Below are 24,146 nucleotides of genomic sequence, written 5' to 3' on the forward strand. Positions count from 1 at the left end.
AACACGGGAAAATTGCAAGATGAAAGTTTAAATCCCACTTAATGGTGTTTTCTGTTGGTTTAGAATTTACAATTAAAAATGCAGACTTGAAGTGTTTTCAAAAAGAAAAATATAAAGATTCTAACTTTCATAAATGTTCTCTGTATATTATGTACTGTACAACACGGTCCCACTTAGATTTGCAGGAGGATAAACTCCTTTATCTTTCCTTTTCCTCGACTCTTACTTGAATTTTATTGGAGGAAACATTTTAAACCCCTCCCTTTAGCTGCCCGAAACCAATGGGAAGCGTGAGGAAATTAGTCAGATACAAGGAAGGATGGAAAAATATTAGAACGCTGCCTCTGGTTGGGTTTAGGTACTAGATCTGTGAAGGCGAGAAAGCAAGAAATTAACAACCGGTTTGATTTTTCAAAATAAATTTTGCGATGAGAACACGCCTTGGTAGACCGCTTCATTTTCTGTCAAATTCAATTTTTACTGTTTAAATGTGTTAAGAAATTTAGAAGAATTATGAGTTTCTCATCAAGCTTGGTGATAAACATACAAAAGCCGCACTTGGATGTCATTCATTCGGTTTTGTCTTTTATTTTGAAAGTATTTTGAACTAGCATCCGGCATATTCCTCACTTTTTGCCGTTAGCATAACACAGCTCAGTAACAGCTGCCTGGTTGCTAGACGACTCTATCTGCAACAGTGATGTGAAAACAGTGACCTCTGCTTCGAAACACAAAAACATTTTCACGGACACCTGTAAGCTACAGCCTGCTGTGCGTTTTAACGCATTAACGGCTCGTTGGTTGGAAAATCCGCAGTGTCGGGGACGAAAACGCGAGTTGTTGCAAGGCTAACGTCTCTTTTGTTGTCCCACGTTTTACTTCTAGGCTACAATCGAGAGGGTGTACCTGTAGTGTACTTTTTGTCAGGGAGAAAATGTTAAGATTACTCACGGTAAAAGTCAAGTTTGGTGTTTTAACGTAACGTCAGCTAACGAGCTATGTTCGGTGCAAACGCGAAGATGTCTCAAGGGGGGAGTGATGTTGAAACGGATGAAGACTGTGAGGAGCTGGTGAGTCTGCCATTTCTCATGTCAAATATTCCATTGACTTTTGCCCTGAAGTCTTAATATTTGCCCCTTTAAAGTTGTTAATACTTCTCAAGAGCCTGTACTGTCATTTCTCATACTCTCTTCCCCATATTGAGCTTGAAACCATAAACAGCTGTCAATGCAGTGATTCACAGCAGTTGTTCCCAACACTAGAACTGTGTGACACCGTTGACTGAAGACGGCTACTAAAGTCTGCTTATTAAGCCTTACTTTGGGTTAATATCAAAGCATTTTGATCGCTCTGTTATCTGTCTTTGTAAGAGAGTTTTTATATTACAAGTTTAAATAAGTGCACGCGGTAACGTTTGCGCGTTCATGCAAAAACACTGCAGAGCTGATTTACTTATAAGACGCTTTTGTGCACATTTAAACCTAGTTTATACTGTTTTTAATGTTATGTGCTGGATAAAGGAGCATTTCAAAATTTTTGAATATCATGAAAGAAGTCCATAAAGTGAAACCTTCATATATTGTAGATTCATCTCATACAAAGTGAAAATTTTCAAGACTTTTTTTGTTCTAATCTTGATAATTATGGCTTACAGCAAAATGCCAATCACTCTGTGGCACTGCTGGGGTGTTATGAAGTCCGTTGCTCTTATAGCAGCCTTCGGCTTGTGTGTGCTGTTGAGTCTGGAGTTTTTCATCTTCTTCTTGACATTTCCCCAGACTTTCTCTATGGGGTTTAGGTCAGACCAGTTGGCTGACCAGTCAAACACAGGGATATCAGCAAACCAGTTTCTGGTAGTTTTGGCTTCACTGTGGACGGGTGCCAAGTCCTGCTGGACAAGGAAATCTATATCTCCATAAAGCTTCCCAGCAGACTTAATAAAGCACAGTGGGCCAACAGCAGCAGATGGCATGACACCTCAAACCATCAGACTGTGGAAACTGAAAATAGTGGACCTCAAGCACCTTGGATTATATGCCTTTCAGATCTTCCTTCAGACTCTGGGACCTTGAATTCCAAATAAAACTCAAAGTTTACCTTCACCTGAAAACAAGACTTTGGACCACTGAGCAAAGGTCCAGTTCTTCTTTTTTCCTTAGTCCAGGTGGGAAGCTTATGATGTTGACACAGCACTTGTAGCCCATTTCCTGGACTCATATATGTGTGGTGGCTCTTGATCCACTGACTCCAGCCTCAAGCAGCTCTTTGTGAAGCTCTCCTTAGTTCTTGAATCTGCTTTGTTTGACCTCTGAAGGCTGAGCTCGCCCCTGTTGCTTGTGCTCCTTTTCTTATCACACTTTTCCCTTCCAGTCAACTTTCCATGAGTATGCTTTGATACAGCCTCTGAGGACAGCCTGCTCTTTCACCAGTGACCTTATGTGGCTTACCCTGTTTGTGGAGAGCTTTGATGATTGTCTTCTGGACATTTGTCAAGTCAGCAGTCTTCCCCATGAATGCAGTTGTGTGCACTGAAGCAGAATCAGAAAATGGAGGCTTGGGAACCTTTGCACATTATACTTTTCTTTAATATTTTGAGATGGTGGATTTTTAATTTTCATGAGCTGTAAGCCATAATCATCAAAATTAAAGTAAAAAAAAAGTCTTGAAATGAACATATGGACATATAACTTTCTGATGTAAATCACACAACTCTGTATTTATAATCTGAGTATTTGTACTTCCACTCCTGCGTTCTTCAATATGCATAATCTGATCTTAGCCAATTAATTGACAATTTACTCTAACTTTTTTCTGGTCTTGACTCAAAAACAAACATTTGAAAAGCAAAAAAATATTTTCCTGGAATGTCACTGTGTTTATTCTTTTAAGCTTTGAGTCTCTTTATAAAGTGATTCTTATCAGGGATCCATCACTGAGATTTGAAGCTACTGATTCTTGAGGGTAAATGTGACACAAGTGAAATACAGGCTAATCATTTGTCACAAATGTGCATCTATTAAAGATGAATTCTTGTTTTTAACATTGAATATGATCCCTCAATCTCACTGACAAACTCTTTCACCCCCAGGTTGATGAAAGCTTCTCTTTCTCTGCTGATATTTCTGAAAAGGTAGCCAAATAAAAAAACATCTCAAAAAAACATTAAAAAAACTCTTAAATTTTACTGTTTTGCTTCACAGGATTAGTTTGATAAAAGTTCTGCTTTTTGTATGTTTACTATCAGAAAACAAAGATGAAGAGATCAGCTGGCAAGCCTCCTCCTTCTCCAAGTAAGACCTGCTTAACTGTTTGCAGACAGTGCTTCATGTGCAACACTTGCTTTCGTTTACAGTATGTATCTGTTCAGGGTCTCCATACCTCTCCAGTCTGAATTTGAACACCAGGAGAGCAGCCGTGGCAGCCTGGAGGCTGCCAAGGGCCTCCCTGGGAGACACCAGGGGTGACACACCTGGGGAGAGCGTTTCAGCCCACCTCGCATCCCTCAGCAACGGCCACGGTAGGTAGGAAGAGTGCAAACACAGCTGAAGCTCCTCCTCAGGAGGGATGGAGGGAAAAGTGGCTACAGATGGGAGGAGAGAGAGAAACCATGTTCAGCTGATAACGGGTCTGTTGACCTTGCAGGTCTTCTAATCAGGGAAAGAAAGCTGCTCTGCAAGTGTTGGAACAATAACTCATCTGAGGGTGTAAAAACAGTTAAACTTAACAATCTGATATATTTTTATTTCATGTTAAGAAAATAGATTCAGGTTCTAGTTTATTATGTACACCTAACTTAAACTCATGTGTTCTGAATAGTGGCAAGTATACAGAGGATACCCGTTATTGTTTGGTGTCGAAAGAGTATACCTACTTTTCACTCCCTTCTGATGCACGCCTTGGTTGGTTAGTTGGGTAAAAATATCAGGGTTAGCCAGTCAGAGGCAAAGTAGAGTGGAACACTCTTTGTGGTGGGCTGCACGGTGGCACAGGAGTTAGCAAGGTTGTCTGACAGCAAGATCCCTGGTTTGCTTCTCGGTCAGGGCCTTTCTGTGCAGAGTTTGCATGTTCTCCATGTGCATGCATTGATTCTCTCTGGTTACTCCGGCTTCCTCCCACCACCAAAAACATGCTCATTAGTTAATTGGTGACTCTAAATTGGCTGTAGGTGTGAATGTGAATGTGAGTGTCCCTGGTTGTCTGTCTCTATATGTCAGCCTTGCAATTAACTGGCCACCAGTCCAGGGTGTACCCTGCCTCTCACCCAGTGACAGCTGGGATAGGCTTCAGCCCACCACAACCCCCCTCAACAGGATAAGTGGTATAGAAAATCGATGGATGGACATTCTTTGTGATTCCCTGGGATATCTAGTGGCACAAATAGAGTTTGCAACGCCACTTTCAGTTTCCTTTCCCCATTAGAATTTCATATTGATCCTTAGTACTTGAAGTCAAGCAGCAGGAGTTGAGTGTCACTGTGCAAATACAAAAGCCTTTTTTAAAGTGTAATAAATTTGCAAGAGCATACAAGTCCTGTTAATCATTCACCGGATAGATCACTAAAATGTGGGGCATACCATTGATGTATTATTTCACAAAATGCAATGTTGTCGAGTATGATTGTAGTTGCACGTTATTATGAAATCGTGCAGCACCAGTTATTATCTCTTTTGAGGATGTCGTTCATTTGGCTCACCTGTCCTACTTTATACAGAGGGGGTTTCTGTGTTTCTTTGAAGTCTACCTTTATTGATTAAAACAGCCTTAGTAAAGTAAAGACCACAGAGTTGACTTATTTATGTTTTACATTTTCACAACAGCTGCCTGCCACTAGGAAACTTTTAGGGAACTTTTGTCATAGTAAGAGACAGGACAGCATGAGCTTTCTGCTTCATTCTGCCTCTTCTCAAATGCATCAGTTGTGTTTTCTATATGCTGTTTGTTTGATGCATTGTCTCTGAAAAGTCTTTTGCACTTCTGTTAGAAGATGTGATTTATTCTTTTGGTCAGGGTCAGGACAAATAAAGAATCAAGTAAATAACAATACTCTCCAGGTCTGTATTCCCTAACAAAAAGGGGCACTGGTGGCCTAGTGAACTTGCGTCCCTCGTGTACAAAAGCTGTTGTATTTAAAGCTACAGGCTTGGGGTCAGATCCGAATTGTAGCTTTTTCCATTATGTCATTCCCCACATTCTCTCTCCCCTATTTGGGACTATACAGAAATACTGTTTGTGGAAAAAAGACATATTTTAAAAACATCATATTGGGGATTTTATGTCTGATATTATTTATATTTATTATATTATATTATATATATTTATCATTGGAATATTTTCTGTTCGTCTTTGTTAATAACAGTGAACTTAATATCTTTTTGTGTTTTAATGAAGATAAGTGATGCTTTAGGAAACACTAAACCTTCTTTTCACGAGCTATGTAATTTATTATAGAACAGAAAAACAATTAATTTAAAGAAAAGTCATTACTTCATTATGTCTGTTCTGTACAGCATTGTGCATGCTTGTAATTAGGTCTCTCACTATCCAGAGGAAATGCGTTGATTGAGCTTGAATGAGAGTTTAAACCATAATTGTATCCATAAATGTTTCAATGAAGTAGTCAGATGAAGGATTAATTTCTTTTTTTGTTGAAATATCTTAATCCTCTTTCCATCTGTGTCTCTGTCTTCAGATGTATCCCAGACTCTGAGGTCAGAGTTTGAAGTTACACCAGAGCTTCTCAAACAGACCATCAGCACGAGAAAACACAAACATCTAAACTCTGGGTCCAATGGTAAGAGAGCATGTCAGTTAAAGGGAGTCAGGACTACCTGATTTCTCCATTAGTCATGTAGACAACATTATCTGGTGTGCTTTATCGGTTAAAAGCCATAATCAGATTATGAAAATTGGATGCACACTCCTGGCTTTTTGCCTGGTGATCTGTAATATTATTTAGCATATTTACAGTTTAATCTTGTTGCTTTTGCTCTATTATTACTGTGCGTGATTTAAGTATTGAGTACATAGAAATGACAAAGTATTCAGTGTCTATGAAAAGAGCAGAGGTGGGGTTGACAAGAATCTGTAGAAGCAGTATTAGAACAGATTTACTGCCACTGGAGATGACTGAAACAAGCTTACTACAAAGCTTAGAGACCAAACAATGCGAGCTGTTCTGTACATTATTGATGCAGAGAACTAATGCTGCTAATGAGTCAGGACTAACACACCCTGTGCTGCGTCAATGAGCTGAAAGGTGAGGGATCTACAAGGAAAGAAAAAACAGCCAGCAGCAGTTTTGCAGTCCTGTGTCATGTGTTTGTGGATAGAAATCCAACATGTAAACAAGATCTTTCTCCAATATGGCATAACTGAAGTGCATGTAATAAACATACTGATTATCAGGGAACAGCCTGGATAATAAACATGACAGTTTGACTGCACCACCTTCAGCTGATTCAGAACTATGATGTAAAAAATGGAGCAGACTCTGTTTGACTACCAGCGTGTGCCATCATCCCATTTATTTCTTTATGTTTCAGGCTTCTCTAACCATACAGGTGACTACAGAGAGAAGGAGGACATGTATGATGAGATTATTCGACTTAAGAAGGTAAAGAGTTAATGAAATACATAAGAGTTTTCTAAAGGCCTTGAGCAATGTACTAAATATAAATCAGTCTCTTTAAGTCATCCTGTATCTGACTCAGAATTTATTCTCTTGTTAGATGAAGGAAAAGGTTGAAACAGTGTGATATAATTTAGTCTTAGCTCTCTGACAATTATGAGTGGACAATACATTGAGTTTTTAAGACATTTCAAAACAATCTAGAAATAGGTTACCACAATACTGTTTATATCAATGTAGTTCATGTTGATTTAAAAAAAATCTGACAGGACTAATGCTCAGTTGAAAGATTGTTTGCAGTAAGAACAACTAACGGTGATGTGCTAATTGACCACAAGATAATTTGTCTGAAATGTTTAGTTCAAATGGGAAATTATTATTGCATTTATTTGATTTAATTTTGGAGCATTCATAGTGAAAAGTTAAATGTTAGTGACACAATCGATTCAAAAAATAGAAGTCCTAAACATTCAGTATTGTATGCAAACTCCTGCACACTGTCCAGATTGCACAAATACATTGGCAACATTTGTAGAAATTAGTGGTGATGATGGGGGCTGGCCTACAGGACCTAAGCCTGCAGGTGGGAAACCTTTGCTTCATCCAAGTTCCACCCAATTTTTAAAAGTTGCCAACCTAATTATGTAATTCAGACAGTGCTCTCTCTTGGGAAAACACATGACTGAAGACCCTTATTTTTTATCTTTTGATACACTGATCATCAAATAATGAAGATTTCACAATTTGAAACACACAGAGTAAGAGTATGGATATTTTAAGTCAATGTTGCCACTTTTTTTTATGGCCAGGCCCACTAAGAATTTTCGTATGCACTATTAATATGCATACGAATTACTTTAATTCCTCTGCACTGCAGCCTGTTGCTCCAGCTATGTCAAAGTTATATCTTAAAGTTCACGTAATGCAAAAATTATTTTATCAGGCTTTTCTAAAAAAATATGTTCCCCTGGCCTGTCCACAATCCCCCCAAGAATCAGAAAAATCCGACCCCTCTTTCTCCACCTTTGAGAAAATGTGTGCTGAAACAAGCCGTTTTCAGATTTTCCCCTCATGGTGTCATGTTGGGAGTTAGCACCGCCCCCATGTTGGGTTGGCCCTCTCAGGAGAGCCACATCCATTAAGCCACATCCATTTCCTGAGAGGGGCGGAGTCAGACAGCTCAGTAACATTTAAAGCTACAGACACAGAAACAGCCCATTCTGAGAAGGGCTGAAACAGAGGTTTTTTTTAGACATACAAGAATCCAATAGTGGAGTGTTTTTTCCAGCAACAGACTTCACAGGCATGTTTTGAGGACCTCTGAGACAAATATAAACTTGTCTTAAAAGGGTAAAATATGTGCCCTTTAAGGTGTAAAGTCCACACTGCAATCCAATCCTACATTGAACTTGTTAAGTTGTGACTGAAGTTGTGTCATTGTTTGGTTGCATCATAGAAACATCAGGTTTATGTGGAGAAGTAGAGGTTAACGTCCAAACCAGCCAAAACTATGTTGCAGATTTTCACTTCATTTTATCAATAAATAAAAAGTATGTTTAATGCAGAATTATTTACACTGCTGCCTCTCGTGTCTCTAAACAGGCTAACTGCTGAAAATAACTTTGGCCAACTGACTTTAATTCTCAGAAAATACCAAAGGTGTGTGCAAAATATAACAATGTATTTTGATCAGATGATGGCTAAAGCCTACAGCCAAAAACAAGAGCCAGTATAGAATAACAAGAGTGAGAGTGAGTGTTGAAATTGTCAGTAGCTAGAGACATTTTAGTGGTACATTATTGCTGAGGATATGTCTGCTTGTGCAAAACAAAAGTGTAGTGGAGAACACACTGCTGACACCAAACAGCAGATAAAGCCCTCTGCTCCTCAGCATTCTCCCAGTTATGCCACCTTGTAAAATCATCACAAAGACAGCCATATTTTACAGAGGACTTTTCACCTACTAGGAGGTAGGTGTGAGATTTTAGTCACAGCTTAAGCCCACAAAAAAGCTGTTTCAGCTCGTGTAACACTTTAAATGTCAGTAGAGCGTAAACTCTGGCATAAGTAAGAACTGTAGTTTAAACTAAGTTTGAAGTTTTGCAGAGCTCATGCAAGCCACAGCTGATGTGTGAGAAATCACTTGTGCTTCTCTCTGCAGAGTCTCCATGCACAGAAGTCAGACAACCAGCAAATGAAAGCCAAACTACGCCGCTTGGAAGAGGATAACGCTAAAAGAGAGAAACAGATAGAAGAACTGTTGGATCCCACTAAAGTATGATCTCCGAGTTGCTCAGTTTGATGTCAGAAGATTATTTAAATGACAGAATCTTTAAAAATCTTTCTTTATCTTAACAGGGGCCTGACTATACTCGCAGTTTTGTGGATAAGAAAAAAGAGGGGAGTGTGGTGAGTGTATCCAGACTGTTGATAAATTTAGTAGAGAAGCTTTTGGCTTGAACTATTGAGTGGATTTTAATTTTCTATGCTCCAAGGTTGTCAACGGTCTCAAACAGAGAATCCTGAAGCTGGAGCAGCAGTGTCGAGAGAAAGAAAATGCCCTGAGGTAAGACAGCTTCATGTCTTTTTAATAATCATTTTTTCTTTCTTATGTGTTTTTCAGTCTAATGATCAGCTTATGTGCTTTTTCCAGTAAACTGCAGAGTGATCTGAGGACCACCAACCTGGAGGAGCTGAAGATCACAGTAGAAACTTACTTTGAAGAGGTAACGTGTTTGCCTCAGGATGCAGACTTTCTTAATTGTGCTATTATTTTTTCTTGAAGGTTACTGCAAGTAAATGTTTTTTGTTGATGCATGAGAATTAGGAACTTCTCGGAAAATCAAGTTGTTGATAGATATTTGGAGGTTTTCCTCAACAGCTCTGTCTTCCTATTACAAACCGTGTTATTGTCACTTTATCTTCGGATACTGAGTGTGATCTCAGCTACAAAAAAAGAACTATCACCTTACTTGTAAAGTTTATGTTCTGTGTTTTTTAGATCAAAAGGCTGAGGATTCTTCTCGAAGCTGCAGAGAAAAGGTCTGCATCCACTGATCTATTCTGACCTCTTTCTTTATTAAGAAGGCTTTTTGTCTAAGACTGAGCAACACTTTTCAATCCCACTAAGAGCTTCTCCCAGTATAATGAAACAAAGTCCAGATATAGAGAATACAGGAGTTTTAATGAAATCCCAAGCAACATACAGTGACCCTTAATAAACTTTTCAAGGATTTTCTTGCTGTTTCTGTAACTTTTTACCAGGCTTTAAGAAAGGATTGTAATTGTTGTCTTCGCATTTATTTTCTCCTCAAATCCTTACTGCCCCTCTCTTTCTTTCCACAGTAACCGAGCAGAGAGTAAATGTTCTCAGAGGCAGCAGAGAGCTTTGAGCTCCACGGTTCACCGTCTGTCCGAGGACCTGAAGCAGCTGCAGCAGGAGAACTCAGCACTCCGAGAGGAGCTCAACACTGACAGTCCTGCAGGAGGAGTCAAAGGTCTTTACTTGCGCAAGAAAACCACAGTCACTCAAACTTTGTTGGTTTATGATTCCCTCCCCTGCTGTTGGTAATGTTACAGAAGGAGTACAGTGCATATTCGAAAGTCATTATTCATAATTAAAAGCATAGCTATGGCTAGCCTGGTGGTTACAGTGCTGTGAAAAGTATTTCCCCCTCTTCCTGGTTTCTAATTTTTTGCATATTTGGTGCACTTAGATGTTTCACATTTTTTAAAGACAACCCAATAAGTAAAGAATGTAGTTTTTAAAGGATGATTTTATTTATTTTGAGAAAAATGATCTTAACCTACCTGGTACTATGTGAAAAGCACCCCCCCCCCTTTAAATCATGCATTAGCTGTGATTTACCACATTTTTTGGAAAGCTGAGCTCTATTTCACTAACCTCAGCCAGACTTAATTGCTGCCAGATCTGTTGAATCAGGAAATCTCTTAATTAGAACCTGTCTGACAAACTGAAGTAGACTACAAGATCTCAAAAACAACACATTATGCCACAATCAAGAAATTCAAGAACAGATGAGAAACAAAGTCAGTGACGTCTATCAGTCTGAAAGGGTTACAAAGCCATTTCTAAGGCTTTGGGACTCCAGTAAACCACAGTGAGAGCCATTAGCCACAAATGGAGGAAACTGAGTACAGATATAAAGCTTCCCAGGAGAGGCTGACCTACCAAAATTACTCCAAAGGGCATTGACGACCCATCCAGGAGGTCACAAAAGAACCCATAACAACATCTAAAGATCTGCAGGCCCTTAACTTGACTCAGTTAAGGTCAGTATTTATGATTCAACAATAAGAAAGAGACCTTAAAAAGGCCATTCATGCTAGAAAACCCTCCAATGTGGCTGAATTAAAACATTTCTGCAAAGAAGAGTGGGGAAAAATTTCCATCGTGATGTGAAAGATTCATTGCTATTAATTACAAATGCTTGCAGTTGTTACTGCACAACAGTTATCAGGTTTAGGGGGCAATTACTTTTTTCACATAGGGCCTTTGACCACAAGAAGCACAAACTACATCAAGAGATTACAGCTGTGAAAAATGATTGAAAAAAGTCACAAAAAAGGACACTTTGCATTTTATTAGAAAACATACATGTTCCAGTAAAAGAAAAATACACAGTGTAGGTAATGTCTCAAGATGTTAATGGCTCAATGTAGATAAATATACGCGGTGCATAAATGAATATACAAATGTGTGTAGAAATGTAAGCGCATGTAGCAATTAATACCAGTCTTTCCAAGGCAAAATTTGAATGGAATGGTTTTCAAAATTCAAAATTTGGATGTTCTACTGAAGAAACACATTGTTTGTATTCCATCTATGCTGTATTGCTCATGCAAATCATTTGTGTTTGTGTGTGCATGTATTTGTGGTTGTTTCTGTCCCAGGTTACAGAGAGTGGAGTAAACAGAGACTGCTGAGGCGTCTGTTGGAAGTCGAGAAGGTGAGCTTTAACTGTGTCTAGTTGTTGGTGTGAATGTGAGCAGTCACGTGTGTTAAATGATGTTTTAACATGGACTGAAGCTCCATCACAGACTGACTCCTCTCTCCTCCAATCAGAGGCTGGAGGACAGCAAAAGACACCCCCAGTCTCCCAAGAGCCACAGCCGATTGGATCAGGAGGTGCAGGCCACGCCGGAGGAGATTCTGGGGTTTACCATAGCAACAGAGGCAGTGGTTTCCGTGGGAATAATGACTGAGGAATGGGAGGAGGTTTCTTATCTGAGAGAACGCCTCAGCCAATTGGAGAAGGAGAGGGCGGATCTTGAAGAGAAACTGTCAAATAAAGAGTAAGTGAGAAGCAAACTCTTAAAGGTCTCCTTTAGATTTACACTTATGTGCTTATGCATGATTCCAGCCATTATATATTCTTTAAATTCATGATATGTACACTTCTGTGAGGGAAAACAAGAAAATGATGTACAAGACTCTACATGGAGCCATAGCTTTGATTGAAATGAGAGGCTGGTGCCATAAAGTAGCTGAAATTGCTCTAGCGTTTTTGTTTTCAGTGATGAGTTAAAAGGGCTGAGGACAGAAAGAGAAGAACTGGAGAAAGAAACTGATCGATGGAAAGATGAAGAGACCAAGGAACGGGACAAAGAAAGACAGCAGCAAAAGTATGTCAAAGTTCTGATGTGTCAGTCTTGTCTTATTTCACACTGTGTTATAAATTATTATGCAAATACGATTCCAATTAAACAATCATTTTATTTTTTCAGTTAGCTTTTAATTGTGCTGCTTCTCCTGTCAGTCTCCACCACTGAAATGAATCTCAGACAGGTTTAGTAATTACTTTGCCAGGTGAGCCTAATGAAAGGGAAACCTCTTAAGGAGGTTGTTTCACATTATCTAGCAAGTAACCGGCTTTATTCAATATGTGGAAAAGAAATATCTTTTTGCAGAAGAAAAGTGTGAAATAGTGCAGTATCAAGGTATGAAAACACTGGATATTTCACGAAAAATTAGGAGAGATCATCACACTGTAAAAAGATTTGTGTGTGATTCAGAGCCAGGTATAAATGGACTGGATAATGGAGCAGGTATTAGGGTAGCAGGGGCAGCAAACTGTGGATGTCCCTACTGATGATGCTGTGATCCATGTGGAGACTGTAGATGTTCCTGTGGGGGCTCTTAACTTGCTGAGTGAGGAGGCTGAAGCGTTAGGAATGTATGTTTCCCTGGCCAAAACAAAGATCCAGGCATTTGGGGATGTCTTGGATGCGGTCATTGTATCTGTGCCTGTCAGTGGTGGGAATGTGGAAGTTGTAGAGCCCGGCTGATGAGGCTGAGATAAATTTAGACTTGTGCATGGGGCGATGGGTTCTCTGAGCAAGACAGTGTGGCCTTTCTGTTATCTGAGCATATGGATGGAAGTCAGTCTTTCGTACCTTGGTTCTCCGGTCCAAATATACTCTTGTGTGGCCTGGATGTTGACTGATGGCCAGAGGTGCTGACTGGACTCCTTTGTGACAACTTTCCTTTGGCAGATCATTGGGTATCATTGGTAAGATTGTGTGTCTAATGCAGCCATGCTCAGGAGGGCAAAGATGGGAAGGGTCAGCTGCCTGATACGGGAATGCCAGCTGCGCTTTTACAGGCACTCTCAAGCCTGATCCAGCTCACCGTATACTGGGTGCCCAGGACCCGGTGGACTGGTCCAAGTGCCAGGGGTTGACCACATGTGTTGTGGAGGGGGCAGCTGGGAAGATACCTGGAGAGATGGGGTATGGGTCTGGCGCAGGCCTGGATGATAGCCATCAGGACGACAGAGCAGAGCAGTACAGGACCAAGGTTGACCTGGCTAAGTGCTGAACTTGCATATGCTTCCCTTCCTGATCTGACCTTTAAGTCATGTTTTTTCTGAGGTACAGGCAACAATTAAGCAGATTGGGATACAATTGTCAAGAAGGCAGGGGATAGAAAGAATTTACCATGAAGAAAATAGATAGCTATGATTGTCAGGAGTAGTTTTCCTCAAATTTGTGTGATTGTGAAGATCATACAAAGTGAGCCTTGGCTAAGAACATGTATTTGGATTATTCACAATAAATAACAAAGCTGCTATATTTAAGGGGTTGTCTTTACAATTACTCTGCAAATAAATGCATGCAAATGCAATTTGTTTAATTGGATCAATCTGGTCAACAAGGCTGAAGGTTATTAGCCTAGAAAAGGTTTTGTTGCTGAAGCAAACCCACAAGATGTGAAAAAATCTAATCTGATCCATGTTTGTGAAAAAGGGAGCAAATCTGTGAAACTCTGTAAATAAATGTATATTAAACTGATGTCTCCATGCTGGCATGGTGGGTGGTGAGAGCTGGCATGGAGGGGGGTGGCTCTGGGACGCTGGAGATCACTGTTTAGCCCTCTGGAGGTGTTGTGGGACTAACTGGACAAAACACTGATGAAGGAGGGTTCCCACTTGACAACCCTGGTGAAATGCAGGTTTCTTACTACCCATGGGTCTGCATGGTTGACTTGTGGAGGCAAATAGTAATGGATTAGGGATTTCTTCACTGAGCGCTGATCTTCTTTATAGGGCACAAGTATCTTGTTTTTTTATTCAGAAACTCAATACAAAAGCCATTAGTAAAGACAGCTTAGGCTAGCTAAATGTTGAAACACTTTGGCTGCTAATTTTGTTTTGTTGCTTCATGTTTTGATTTCTGTTTTTGTGTTTCCCAGAGAAGAGCTGAAACAGTTGTGGGAGAGGATCCAAACCCTTGAGGAAAGAAATAAAGCTGCAGAAGCTGAGCTCTTGTCTCTCTCTGCCACATCACCAGAAAACAATAAAGATAAAGATGGCAGTCAGGCTGATTCAGGTCTGGTGGCTGAAGAGGATAGGAACACCAGAGGTAAAGAAGAGACAGAGGGTCAAGAAGAAGAAGAATCGGCTGTAGAGGAAGAGAAGAGACAGAAAGCAGCGCTGGTCATCCAGGCGAACTGGAAGGAGCACAGGAGAAGGGTGAGTAACACAGCACAAGCATGTAGAAAAAATATGTGTGAGAGGAACATTATATAAAAATGTAAGGACTAATACATTACCCTTTATATCTGCATCTCTCTACTTCTGTCTTCAGGACATTGTGATGTTGCAATCAGCGATAAGAAGCCACCTCTTCAGAGAGGCACAGCTCAAGAACCTGCTGAAAGATGCCCAGAAAAAGGTTTCGCCCACACACAAACACTTCCTTACATTCTTAGTCACTCTTTGTGTATTTTTAAATCAGCAAGACTCCTGCTACACATCACAGCATGTACTAACGTCATGCAAGCGTCAGATATCACTTTGCATCGTGCTGAACCTCGCTGTTCACACAGCACCCGTAATATTCAACGCCTTTCCCTGAAACTTTCAGTTTTCCCCTCATCTTTTTTTAGTTTAAATGTGAAGAAAAGGAAGTGAGTGTGGTGCTTTATATTGATGAGGGATGGGATTATCAGCTCTTTTAGAGATCTGGATCATTTGGCTTAGTTCAGCAAGAAGATCCAGCTCTCCATTTGGTACCATGTTAGCTTCATTAAGTCAGCCAAATGTATTGACATATGATTAATATTTGTGCAGGTACTTTTACTCCAGACTTGCTTAAATTTCAAGCTCTATTTACTGAGCCACAGTTGCCCCAAATATACATAGTAACTAGAAAGCCAAGCCATTGCAATTGATTTTTTTCTGTTGATAATAATTTCAGTGGTAGCAGCTTCTAGCTGAAATCTGCAGGTAAAAGTGGGCTCCACCAATCAGACATGTCTCTGTGACACTCTAGAATTGTGGGTAGTGTATTTCTTGACCAAGAGGTTGCAAATGAGCCATGCTTTTCTTAAATTAGGTCAGTGTCATACAAATTAATGTCCTTTACAGAAACATATACCATCATTTCATGCTCAAGTAGTTCGTGGTAAATTTACATCGGATATTGATGACATAAGTGCTAATAGTCAAATCTGCAGAGGCAGCAGGTTGATGCACTTCAGCTGAAATGCTGGGGCTTAGTTAATCTTTAAGTCGTTGGTTTCCAACCTGGGGTCTAGGACCCCCTTTGGGGGATGCCAGGGATTTCTGGGGGGGGGCGTGAGGCTCTGTCTGCTTTGAGGTTGTCACATTAGGTGCACTCATACTAACTAAAATCATTTTAAAACATTTTTGGATAGTTCATGCATAGGTCTCTACGTATGAAGACTTTTGCACTGGGCTATTTTGTTTGGATTTGATCAATAAAAACTCTGAAATGTAATGTGAATTTTTGACAGCTATTTACAATCTTTTGTCTGTGTGGGTCCTAGGAGGCCCTCAGCTGCTCTACAATACAAGTAAGGGGGCTCAAGGGATAAAAAGGTTTGGAACCACTGCTTTAAGTAGTCCAAGTATCATAAGCACCCATACACCCAGTTGGAAAGATGTCTTGGTATTTTGGGACTCTATTGCCTTAAGCCTTTACCAGATAACCTACTCATATCCACAGTGCCAATCACATCATCTATCGCTAAAGCTTCTATGCCACAGTGCCAGGATTTTTATAAAAACAAATGTATGATTTAATTGGTAGATACAGCCTATGCATGCTATGTCATGGAAAGCTGCATCGCATTGTCAAGAAGCTTTAAGAAAAAAAAGATGTGTTTAAAAAGTAATTCTTAAACAAACTGACGTTAAGCATTATTGCTGTGCAGAAATTAACAAAAATTGCTGATCAGTTAATACCACTAGGTGGCTCTAAGGAGCGATTTCTCTCACTCCACTGGAATCACCATCTGCATCTGGCTTTTCCTATGTTTTTGTGTCAGTCATCCAACATCGCCTTAACTGTTGTATTCCTCTTCTTCATCCTTTGCTCTCTTTCTCCCTTCTTCTCTTTTTAGGCTGAAGAAGCACTAAGCTGCGGTGATGTTAAATCCTACACAGAAGGAGAGCCTGATGCAGTTGCCTTAACATTAATACAGTCAGCATTCAGGGGACACCTGGTGCGCCACAAGTTTGCAACAGAAAGGTGACTCATGTTTCTGCAGAAAAATGTTTAAAAAGACCAAATCCTGTCAAACATGCAGTCCATTTACAGCATCACGTATTTGGTCTGTATTTCTGTGTTTGTGGTTTAGCTCTGGATTCTCTGTGCCTCCCCTGATGGGTAATGATCTACCACGGCTGGTACCGAGAAGAGCTCGGTCAGCACATAAACCAAGCAGAGCAGGTGAGGTTCACAGGATTGTTGTCATTAATATGTAAGGAGACCAGAACCAAGTTACAAAAGAAACAGTTTGACTAACCATATTGTGTTTTCTCTACAAAGACATTCAAAAACCACTTTCTTTAACCCAGTTCTTACCCCTACGAAATCCTATATACACTAGCTGCCCATTTATTTTAAAAGCATTTAATATTGTAAGCTCAAGCATTTTTATGGTTTTGCCTCAACTCTTTCTTTGGGTTTAAAGGGCTAATGTTTAATGGAAACATTCATTAGCATTTATGGCTGTGCAGTGCTATGCTTAAGTATTCACACTCCGTAGTTCTTTTGCATTTTTATGCTGTAAAGACCTGGAATACAAATAGCCTTATTCTTGCTTTTAATGCCTCGTTAACAAACAAAAGCAGTGCAAAAAACAGACATATATTGGATGCACAAGTTACCTTAAAGCTGTTGGATGCAACCCACTTTGTAAACGTGTGTTGCTTTCACAGCAATAAGCACTTGGAGCTTTGTTATTTGAAATTTAGATTATGTATGAACAACTTCATGTAATGATCCCATCCTACTGGGGATATATTATGTTCATATTCAACATGCTTACTAAAAAAATCCAACTTATTTTGCTGTTTTTTTATCAGACGGTTTTATTAAAATGTCAAATAACAATTGCAATGATATACTGACATAATAATTAAAGCTTTGATTTATGTGGCACCTTTCATGGGACTTAAGGGTTCCTTTAAAAATGGATGCAAAATCACAGTTCAAAGGCAAACACAAAATGACTCAGTGACAAGTTATGAGTCATTTGGCGGATATTTAGGAGAAATTGTAGGCTGTGATTTAAGGAGATTTTAAAACATTTCCAAAGGGGGAGCATTGCCGATTTATGTGGAGATGTCTTCAGGTTGTTCTCCAAATTTTACACTTAGACTCAAACCATGTTGAAAATGTAGTTCTTCAAGGTTAATGACAGTTTTACTCTTGTTTATCTAGGTTTAATATCTCATTTGATTATGCGTCTCTAATTGAGTGCCCTTCTTCTTTTATATTACTCGCTTAAATTTTGCAAAAAGAAAAAAAAACATGATAATGCATTTTGCCAAACTTTAAAAATCATTATTTATGTTTTAAGAGTCTGGCAGACATGGATGTAAACAACAAACAGATTTTTACAGGGCTCCAGGGTTAATGATAGTAGGATTTTTTTAGACTAGAGGGGTTGTTGGCTAAGTGACTTATTGTGCCAGTCTAACAAGGTCCAGGCTTGATGTTTGTTGGATTTACAATACGTTGGCATCGCCCTGCTTTCAACGACCAAATCACTCATCATGTCCTCCCTGACGCCTTTATGAGCACTGATGGATGATGCTGGCACACCGATCTAATTCCTGGATGCCCGTCTGCTCTGCAGCAGGCAGAGCTTGTGACAGTGTCGTCTCAGAGACTGATGAGGACACTCAGCAGCCCTTTGGACCAATAATGTCACTCCTCACCTCACATGACCCCTGAAGATCTGAAGTTTCTGCTGGTCAGGAGCTCTGTTCTCAACTTCTGCTTCACCGAAACAACCCTATTAGGCTCCAACACGTTCCCCTCAGCTCTCCCCTCTATCTTCCTGACTTTCTAATAAGTTGACAGCAGTTGGTGCATGGAGTGGATCAGCAGTGTCAGCGTTATTTTTCTAGAATGCTTACAAGACTGACCCTGCATTTGATGTACACTGGGTTCACTGAGACGTCTCAGACTGCAGAATTTTGAGTTTGCTTTCTTCATCTTTTTTGTCTTAAAGGGTTTTGCAAGAAAGAAATGTTTTTGTTGTAATTTTGGTTGAAAATGTGCATCTTTTACACGATATAGTGTTTTTAAGTGTAGTGTAGAGTCAGAAAACTTGAATTAAAATATGAAATGTCAAGATTATTTTAACTGCATCATCTAGATATATAATATAGAGGGTGTTTCATAACTCTGACATAATAGATGATGACTAAATTTGTTGTGTTGCTGCCAAGGTGATGCATCGCTCTCTAAAGGTGATGAGAAGCAGGGTGACACAGAGGACCCTTTGCTTGTCTTCAGCACTGACTCCTCCAGGAAGACACCCATAACAGGTAAGAGAGAGTAGCACAGAAGCCCTTTGGTCAGTCTATTCCTTTTTTTTTTTTTTTTTTAAATTTTTCTTTAATCGCTAGAGGAAGGAAAACATTTGAATAAATGCAAGCCTTCTAATGCTGGATTAAGTATAGAAAATGTGAAAATACATCATGCTGTGTAGCATGTCGGGCTACTTGTGCCAACTTTAGAGGATCTTTCACAATCCTGCCCGATTTGTTTGTCTGAAAAGGCAAAATATGATGCACTACAGCATGACTGCTGCATTACAGAGTGCCAAGGTACATCATATCAAGCTGGGTGTAAATGGTGATGGAATATGTTTTTTCGCTCATTTGAAATGTGGAAAACAAAGGAAAAGGTAGACAGGCTACAAGTGCTGCAACATCATTCGATTTCCCCTCTGGGGATCAATAAAGGACCATCTCATCTCTTTTACGGAGGTGTACACAACATAAACCCAAATGTTAAGCATTCGCATATTCTGCAAATAGATTATTTTTCTAAGCTTTTTGTTTTGTCTGCTTAGAGCTTAAAACAATGCAGCCCTACTTTTGACAGTGGAGCTTTGCTTTTGCAGTTCTCAGGCTTGTGCGTTAGCAGATTTTGCCCCCTCCACTACAAAAGTGGTCATGGCCTTCCATGAGTTTTTATCTTTAACCTCAGATGGCAGGAAAAAAACTGATGACTGTAATGTGCAAAAAGTGCTTATAATAACAGTTGATCAGCATTTGTGAACAATACATCTGAATAGAGTAATTCTAATTGCTAAGCATTTTCTCACACATGTGGTATGTCTGAGATAATATTTTGATATTTCAGCTGTAGCTCTGGCTATACAGAGTGGTAAATGGCTCATAGATGTATGCACATGAAAACACATCTGTAAGCAGAAAAAATGCTTGATTTTTTTTATCTTTCACATATTAAAAGTACAAGGCTTCTGTGCTTTGGTTGGTCTCTCAGAGGTAACTGTAAGCATTAATAAAACATTGCCTCTAAAGATCTTCACCCTCTTGGATATTTAACCATTTTATTGATTTTATAAATTAATAATGACCAGTATAATTTGGCTTTTTTGACCAAAAAAACCTCTTCAATGTCAAAGTAAAAACGGATTTCTACATGATAATGTCAATTAAACAAAAATATGCAAGGTAAAATAAGTGCTTAAAGTGGGGGTATTATGCCTTTTTCAAGGCTTTACACCATCTCTCTGATACCCACGTAGTAGCATTACATGGTATACAGCTCAAAAAAATCCTCATGTTTCTCACACTGGTATCCTGAAAAACCCTTATTTTAACCTCCATCTGAAATGCTTAGTTTTCGCTGCTGTCTCTTTAACACCCCCCGCTCCACGGACCTGCTTTCCTCCGACTGGCCGATTTTCCGGAGGCTGGCCGGCAGCAGGACTCAATGTTTTGTGCCCGCCCCCTCCAATGTGGCTAATGTTGTTATGCTAGTACTTGTAAACTGTACTTGTGAATTTTGATACACGTCTGTACGTGTTAGACCCGGAGTCTGACGCTGATAGTTTGGAGAGAGAGAGGGGGAAGAAAACCAGCAGCAGCGAAGGATAGAGCAGGACGTATCTGTTTGGGAAGTGTTAAATTACTGTGTTGCTATATGGCTAAATGGCTGAAAGGCCTTGTGGGGGCGGTCTGTTCCACTTTACTGGCAGCACGGACGAACCACGATAGTCAGGAGAGCCTACTGCGATGACCTCATCAGTTTACTCCATCGAAATCTTGTCTCGGGAGAATCTCAGAGAGATTTTCAACGAACCGTTTTCATCAGTTTACACGCTAATTCCAAGATTACTGCTGCATACGTTTATCTAGCGGTTTGAAAATTTGCATACGTGGAGTATAGACACCCAACATTGTGACTTTATATTTATGTTTTAAAAAAAACGGAAAAGTATAATACCCCCTCTTTGAATATTCCCCCTCTTTAAAGTGACCGACCTGATTCAACAGAGGTTCAGCCAATTGGAGCTAGCAGTCTCACAATTAGTGAAATGGGGATCACCAGAGTGCAGACATTGTGTCTCAAGTGATTGTAGTATAGAGACACTTGTGTCTGGAAGATCCAGTCACTGGTTAATTAGTATTCCTGGCTACCATTACACCATGAAAACAAAAGAACACTCCAAGCAACTTTGGGAAAATGTTATTGAAAAGTATAAGTCAGGGATGGATACAAACAAATTTCCAAGGCACTGAACATCCCCTATAGGTCAGTTTAATCATTAAGAAATGGAAGAAATATGGCCTGTGTAAATCTTCCTACATCAGGATGTCCTCACAAACTGAGGGAAGGAGACTAGTGAGGGAGGCCAAGACCCCTATGACTACTCTGAAGGAGTTACAGGCTCCAGCAGCTGAGATGGGAGACTCTGAGTACAACAACTGTTGGCTGGGTTCTTCACCAGTGAAAGCTTTATGGGAAAGTGGCAAAGAGAAAACCACTGTTGAGGAAAACTCAGATTAAATCTCTACTACAGTTCTTCAAAAGGCATGTGGTAGACTCCATGCTCAAGTGGAATAAAGTTCTTTGGTCTCATGAGACCAAAATGTGCAGTGTTCTTTTTACCTAATGCCTGGTTTTGCTCTATTGTTATATTTTTGCACATTGCAGTCTTATGGTTTATTTCTTTCCTTTGCTATGTGTGTAAACAGAACAGCTGAAACTTGGATTTTCTTTTAGATCAATAAAGCACCTTCCCACTTATCTACCTACCTACCAACCGACTGACCAGTTGACTCACCCACCCACCTATCTGCTCATCTGTCTATGTTAATCCCTCTGTCCTCAATAATATTTTAAACACAAGCGGCTCCAGTGCAGGCTAGACATTCAGCACAAGTTATCATAGTGATCTACCATATTCATAACACTGAAAACCTGTAGCTACTCTGATAGCTGGAAACTCTGCTTTGGAACAGGGGCCCCTGTGCTTCCTCATAATGAATGTGTCTGGTCTGAGTGTTAAAAAACACGTTGAATAAAGGTTGGATATACAAGAAAACATTTTTTTAAACATGCCTCTTCTTTTCTATCTTCTGCAGATCAAACCGAACTTCATTGCACCACTGAGTCTGGTGGAGCCACTGCAGGTGATTCTGATGACTCAGATGACATCATCGTGTCTCCGTCTCGGCCTATGAGGAGAAGAGAAGTCCTGCTCTCGTAGACCCTCTAGGTTATGAGTTAAGGAGTGGGTTTGTACTGGATCATAATAAATTGGGTTCTTATTGAACCTGCATATGACAGCTAGGATGTTTCCATGTTAGTCAGGATAAACATTTAACACACAACATTTCTTGGTAGCTTTTAACAGGATTTAATTCACATTTCAGACATGAAGAGTGGAAGTTAAGCGGGATAGAAACACCTCACTTTGATTACACTAAAGCAGTTTCATCACATGCAAATAACACTGGGGAGAGCCCATCTTAAAAATCTGATTCAAGACCGCTTGGCATTCCTTCAGTTATCTCTCATCCATAATTTGGGAATAACTTTATTCAAAGCTGTTATTTTCATGAATTATAATTTAAACCAAGTAGCCCTTTTCCATAAATTATGTGCGTTCTTAAAATATGTTTTACTTTGCCAAAGTGCCTTTTGCACAGATATTCAGATAACCGCAATGCATATACTTCTCCTAAAGAGCAAACTCACCGCAAACTGCTCTGAATTTTACAGCCTTGAGATGACTATGAGTGAGATTTTGACACGCCTGGTTTGAAATACGTAGCAGTCATATCACTAATCCATCATGTTTGCTTAATAAATTATGGCTGATTCTGAGCTATGATCGAGGGCTGATTCTCTACTGATGCACTATTGAGTCAAACTGTGAATAAATTATAGATCAGTCTGCTGCAATACAGAACACACAGTCAGTATGGTGGAGGATACGTGGGGGGTATGTCTAATGCAAATAAACAGACATGATAATGGAAGGGCAAGAAAGGAAAGGGACGAGTGAAGGTTTCCCCACATGATGTGTGTGACTTTGATTCTGAGGCATTCAATAAAAAATGCTGTGTTTTTTACTGAAACTGCTTCTGTCTTATGTAGATTCTGCTAAGTATTGCTGAAAATAATCAAATTACCATAAAACTACTAAAGTAAATGGGCTTGATCTTGTTTAGCACTTTCTTACACCACAGGCCACACTTAGCCATTTACACACTAATGATGAAGGTTGCAATGGGAAGTGGTCATTAGTATGAAAGAACACATTCATACGCCACAGACATAGCAAAAGGAGCCATTTGGGATGAACTGCTTTTTCCAAAGACATTTGACTGCAGGAGCTGGGGATCAAACTCCCAACCATGAAGCTGAGAGAAGACCGACTCCACCACTGGGCCACAGCTGCATGGCTTACTTCCATGTGGAAACTTACTGTGCCTTTTGGGAAAGGTACTAATTTTGGTGAGTTTCCTCCAAGTGGTCTGGTTACAAAGAAAAAACTGCCTTGAAATTGCTCTAATGAAATCCATAGAATATATTTACATGGTGCATTTTGCCCCCCCCCCCTCCATTATTACTACTGTTGCTTTCAGCCAATCAACTGACAGTAGTGAGTCTACATTCACCCTTTAGGGTCAGGTGGGAGTGCTCGGTACTCCAATAGATGGATGCCAAAAAGTAGAAAGGTTCAAATCAGTTGTTTTTGTACCTATCCCAACATTTGACGGTGGAAATACAGAAAATTGTGTACCATACTGGACTGTTATTAACTGGACCACTTTGTTCAAACACATTATAAGAAATTGGCTTTTATGTAATTTCAAACAAATCTTACCCAGCAAAGATTGGCAAGACTTTAACATTGTATATTTAGACCAGAGATAATTTTAACTTTTTACAAAATAAGATATTCAGTTTGCAAAGTCTGCAAACAGTTTCAGCTTGAAATGCATAGGGGCCTCTCATTAAGACTTGCCTTTATTTGTCAAACCAAGAGGCACTGCTAAAAGGCCAGGACCTTCAATTGGGATGGACTTTTATTTGTAGTTTTACAGTAAATTTATCAAATTACTTCAGTCTACAGCTAATTTATACTTGTATTCCTTAACATTTCATTTCTGCTCTTGATTGCACTAAGTTTACCTTAAAAATCACGATTTAACATACAGGCTGTTAGTGTGGTTTATGTATTTTTCAT

General features: G+C 39.6%; 1 protein-coding gene across 2 annotated transcripts; it reads left to right on the forward strand.

Annotated features, from left to right (window-relative positions):
• Window positions 1-683: 683 nt before the first annotated feature.
• On the forward strand, window positions 684-22,990 carry iqce (IQ motif containing E). 2 transcript variants are annotated; one of them, XM_041784443.1, is made up of 21 exons: window positions 684-1,070; window positions 3,089-3,130; window positions 3,245-3,290; window positions 3,368-3,517; window positions 5,690-5,791; window positions 6,543-6,613; window positions 8,790-8,903; window positions 8,987-9,037; window positions 9,124-9,194; window positions 9,282-9,354; window positions 9,630-9,670; window positions 9,974-10,125; window positions 11,543-11,598; window positions 11,715-11,944; window positions 12,152-12,274; window positions 14,343-14,622; window positions 14,738-14,824; window positions 16,518-16,645; window positions 16,755-16,846; window positions 18,859-18,957; window positions 22,033-22,990. In XM_041784443.1, exons 1-21 carry the CDS (start codon window positions 999-1,001, stop codon window positions 22,155-22,157), a joined length of 2,205 nt encoding a protein of 734 aa, XP_041640377.1. In that variant the 5' UTR covers window positions 684-998; the 3' UTR covers window positions 22,158-22,990. The 2 variants fall into 2 exon arrangements, with proteins under 2 accessions (XP_041640377.1, XP_041640378.1); XM_041784444.1 differs by having other exon boundaries at window positions 12,167-12,274.
• The last annotated feature ends 1,156 nt before the right edge of the window (window positions 22,991-24,146 follow it).

The sequence above is a fragment of the Cheilinus undulatus genome, linkage group 4, assembly GCF_018320785.1.
Source record: "Cheilinus undulatus linkage group 4, ASM1832078v1, whole genome shotgun sequence".
In the NCBI taxonomy this organism is placed as follows: Eukaryota; Metazoa; Chordata; class Actinopteri; order Labriformes; family Labridae; genus Cheilinus; species Cheilinus undulatus.

Bases quoted from the DNA above. Each gene is read 5' to 3' on its own strand.
- iqce (XM_041784443.1), top strand. From the start codon at position 999: ATGTTCGGTGCAAACGCGAAGATGTCTCAAGGGGGGAGTGATGTTGAA. The intron at 9,355-9,629 runs GTAACGTGTTTG...TGTGTTTTTTAG, and splicing joins TAGAAACTTACTTTGAAGAG to ATCAAAAGGCTGAGGATTCT. The intron at 18,958-22,032 runs GTAAGAGAGAGT...TATCTTCTGCAG, and splicing joins CAGGAAGACACCCATAACAG to ATCAAACCGAACTTCATTGC.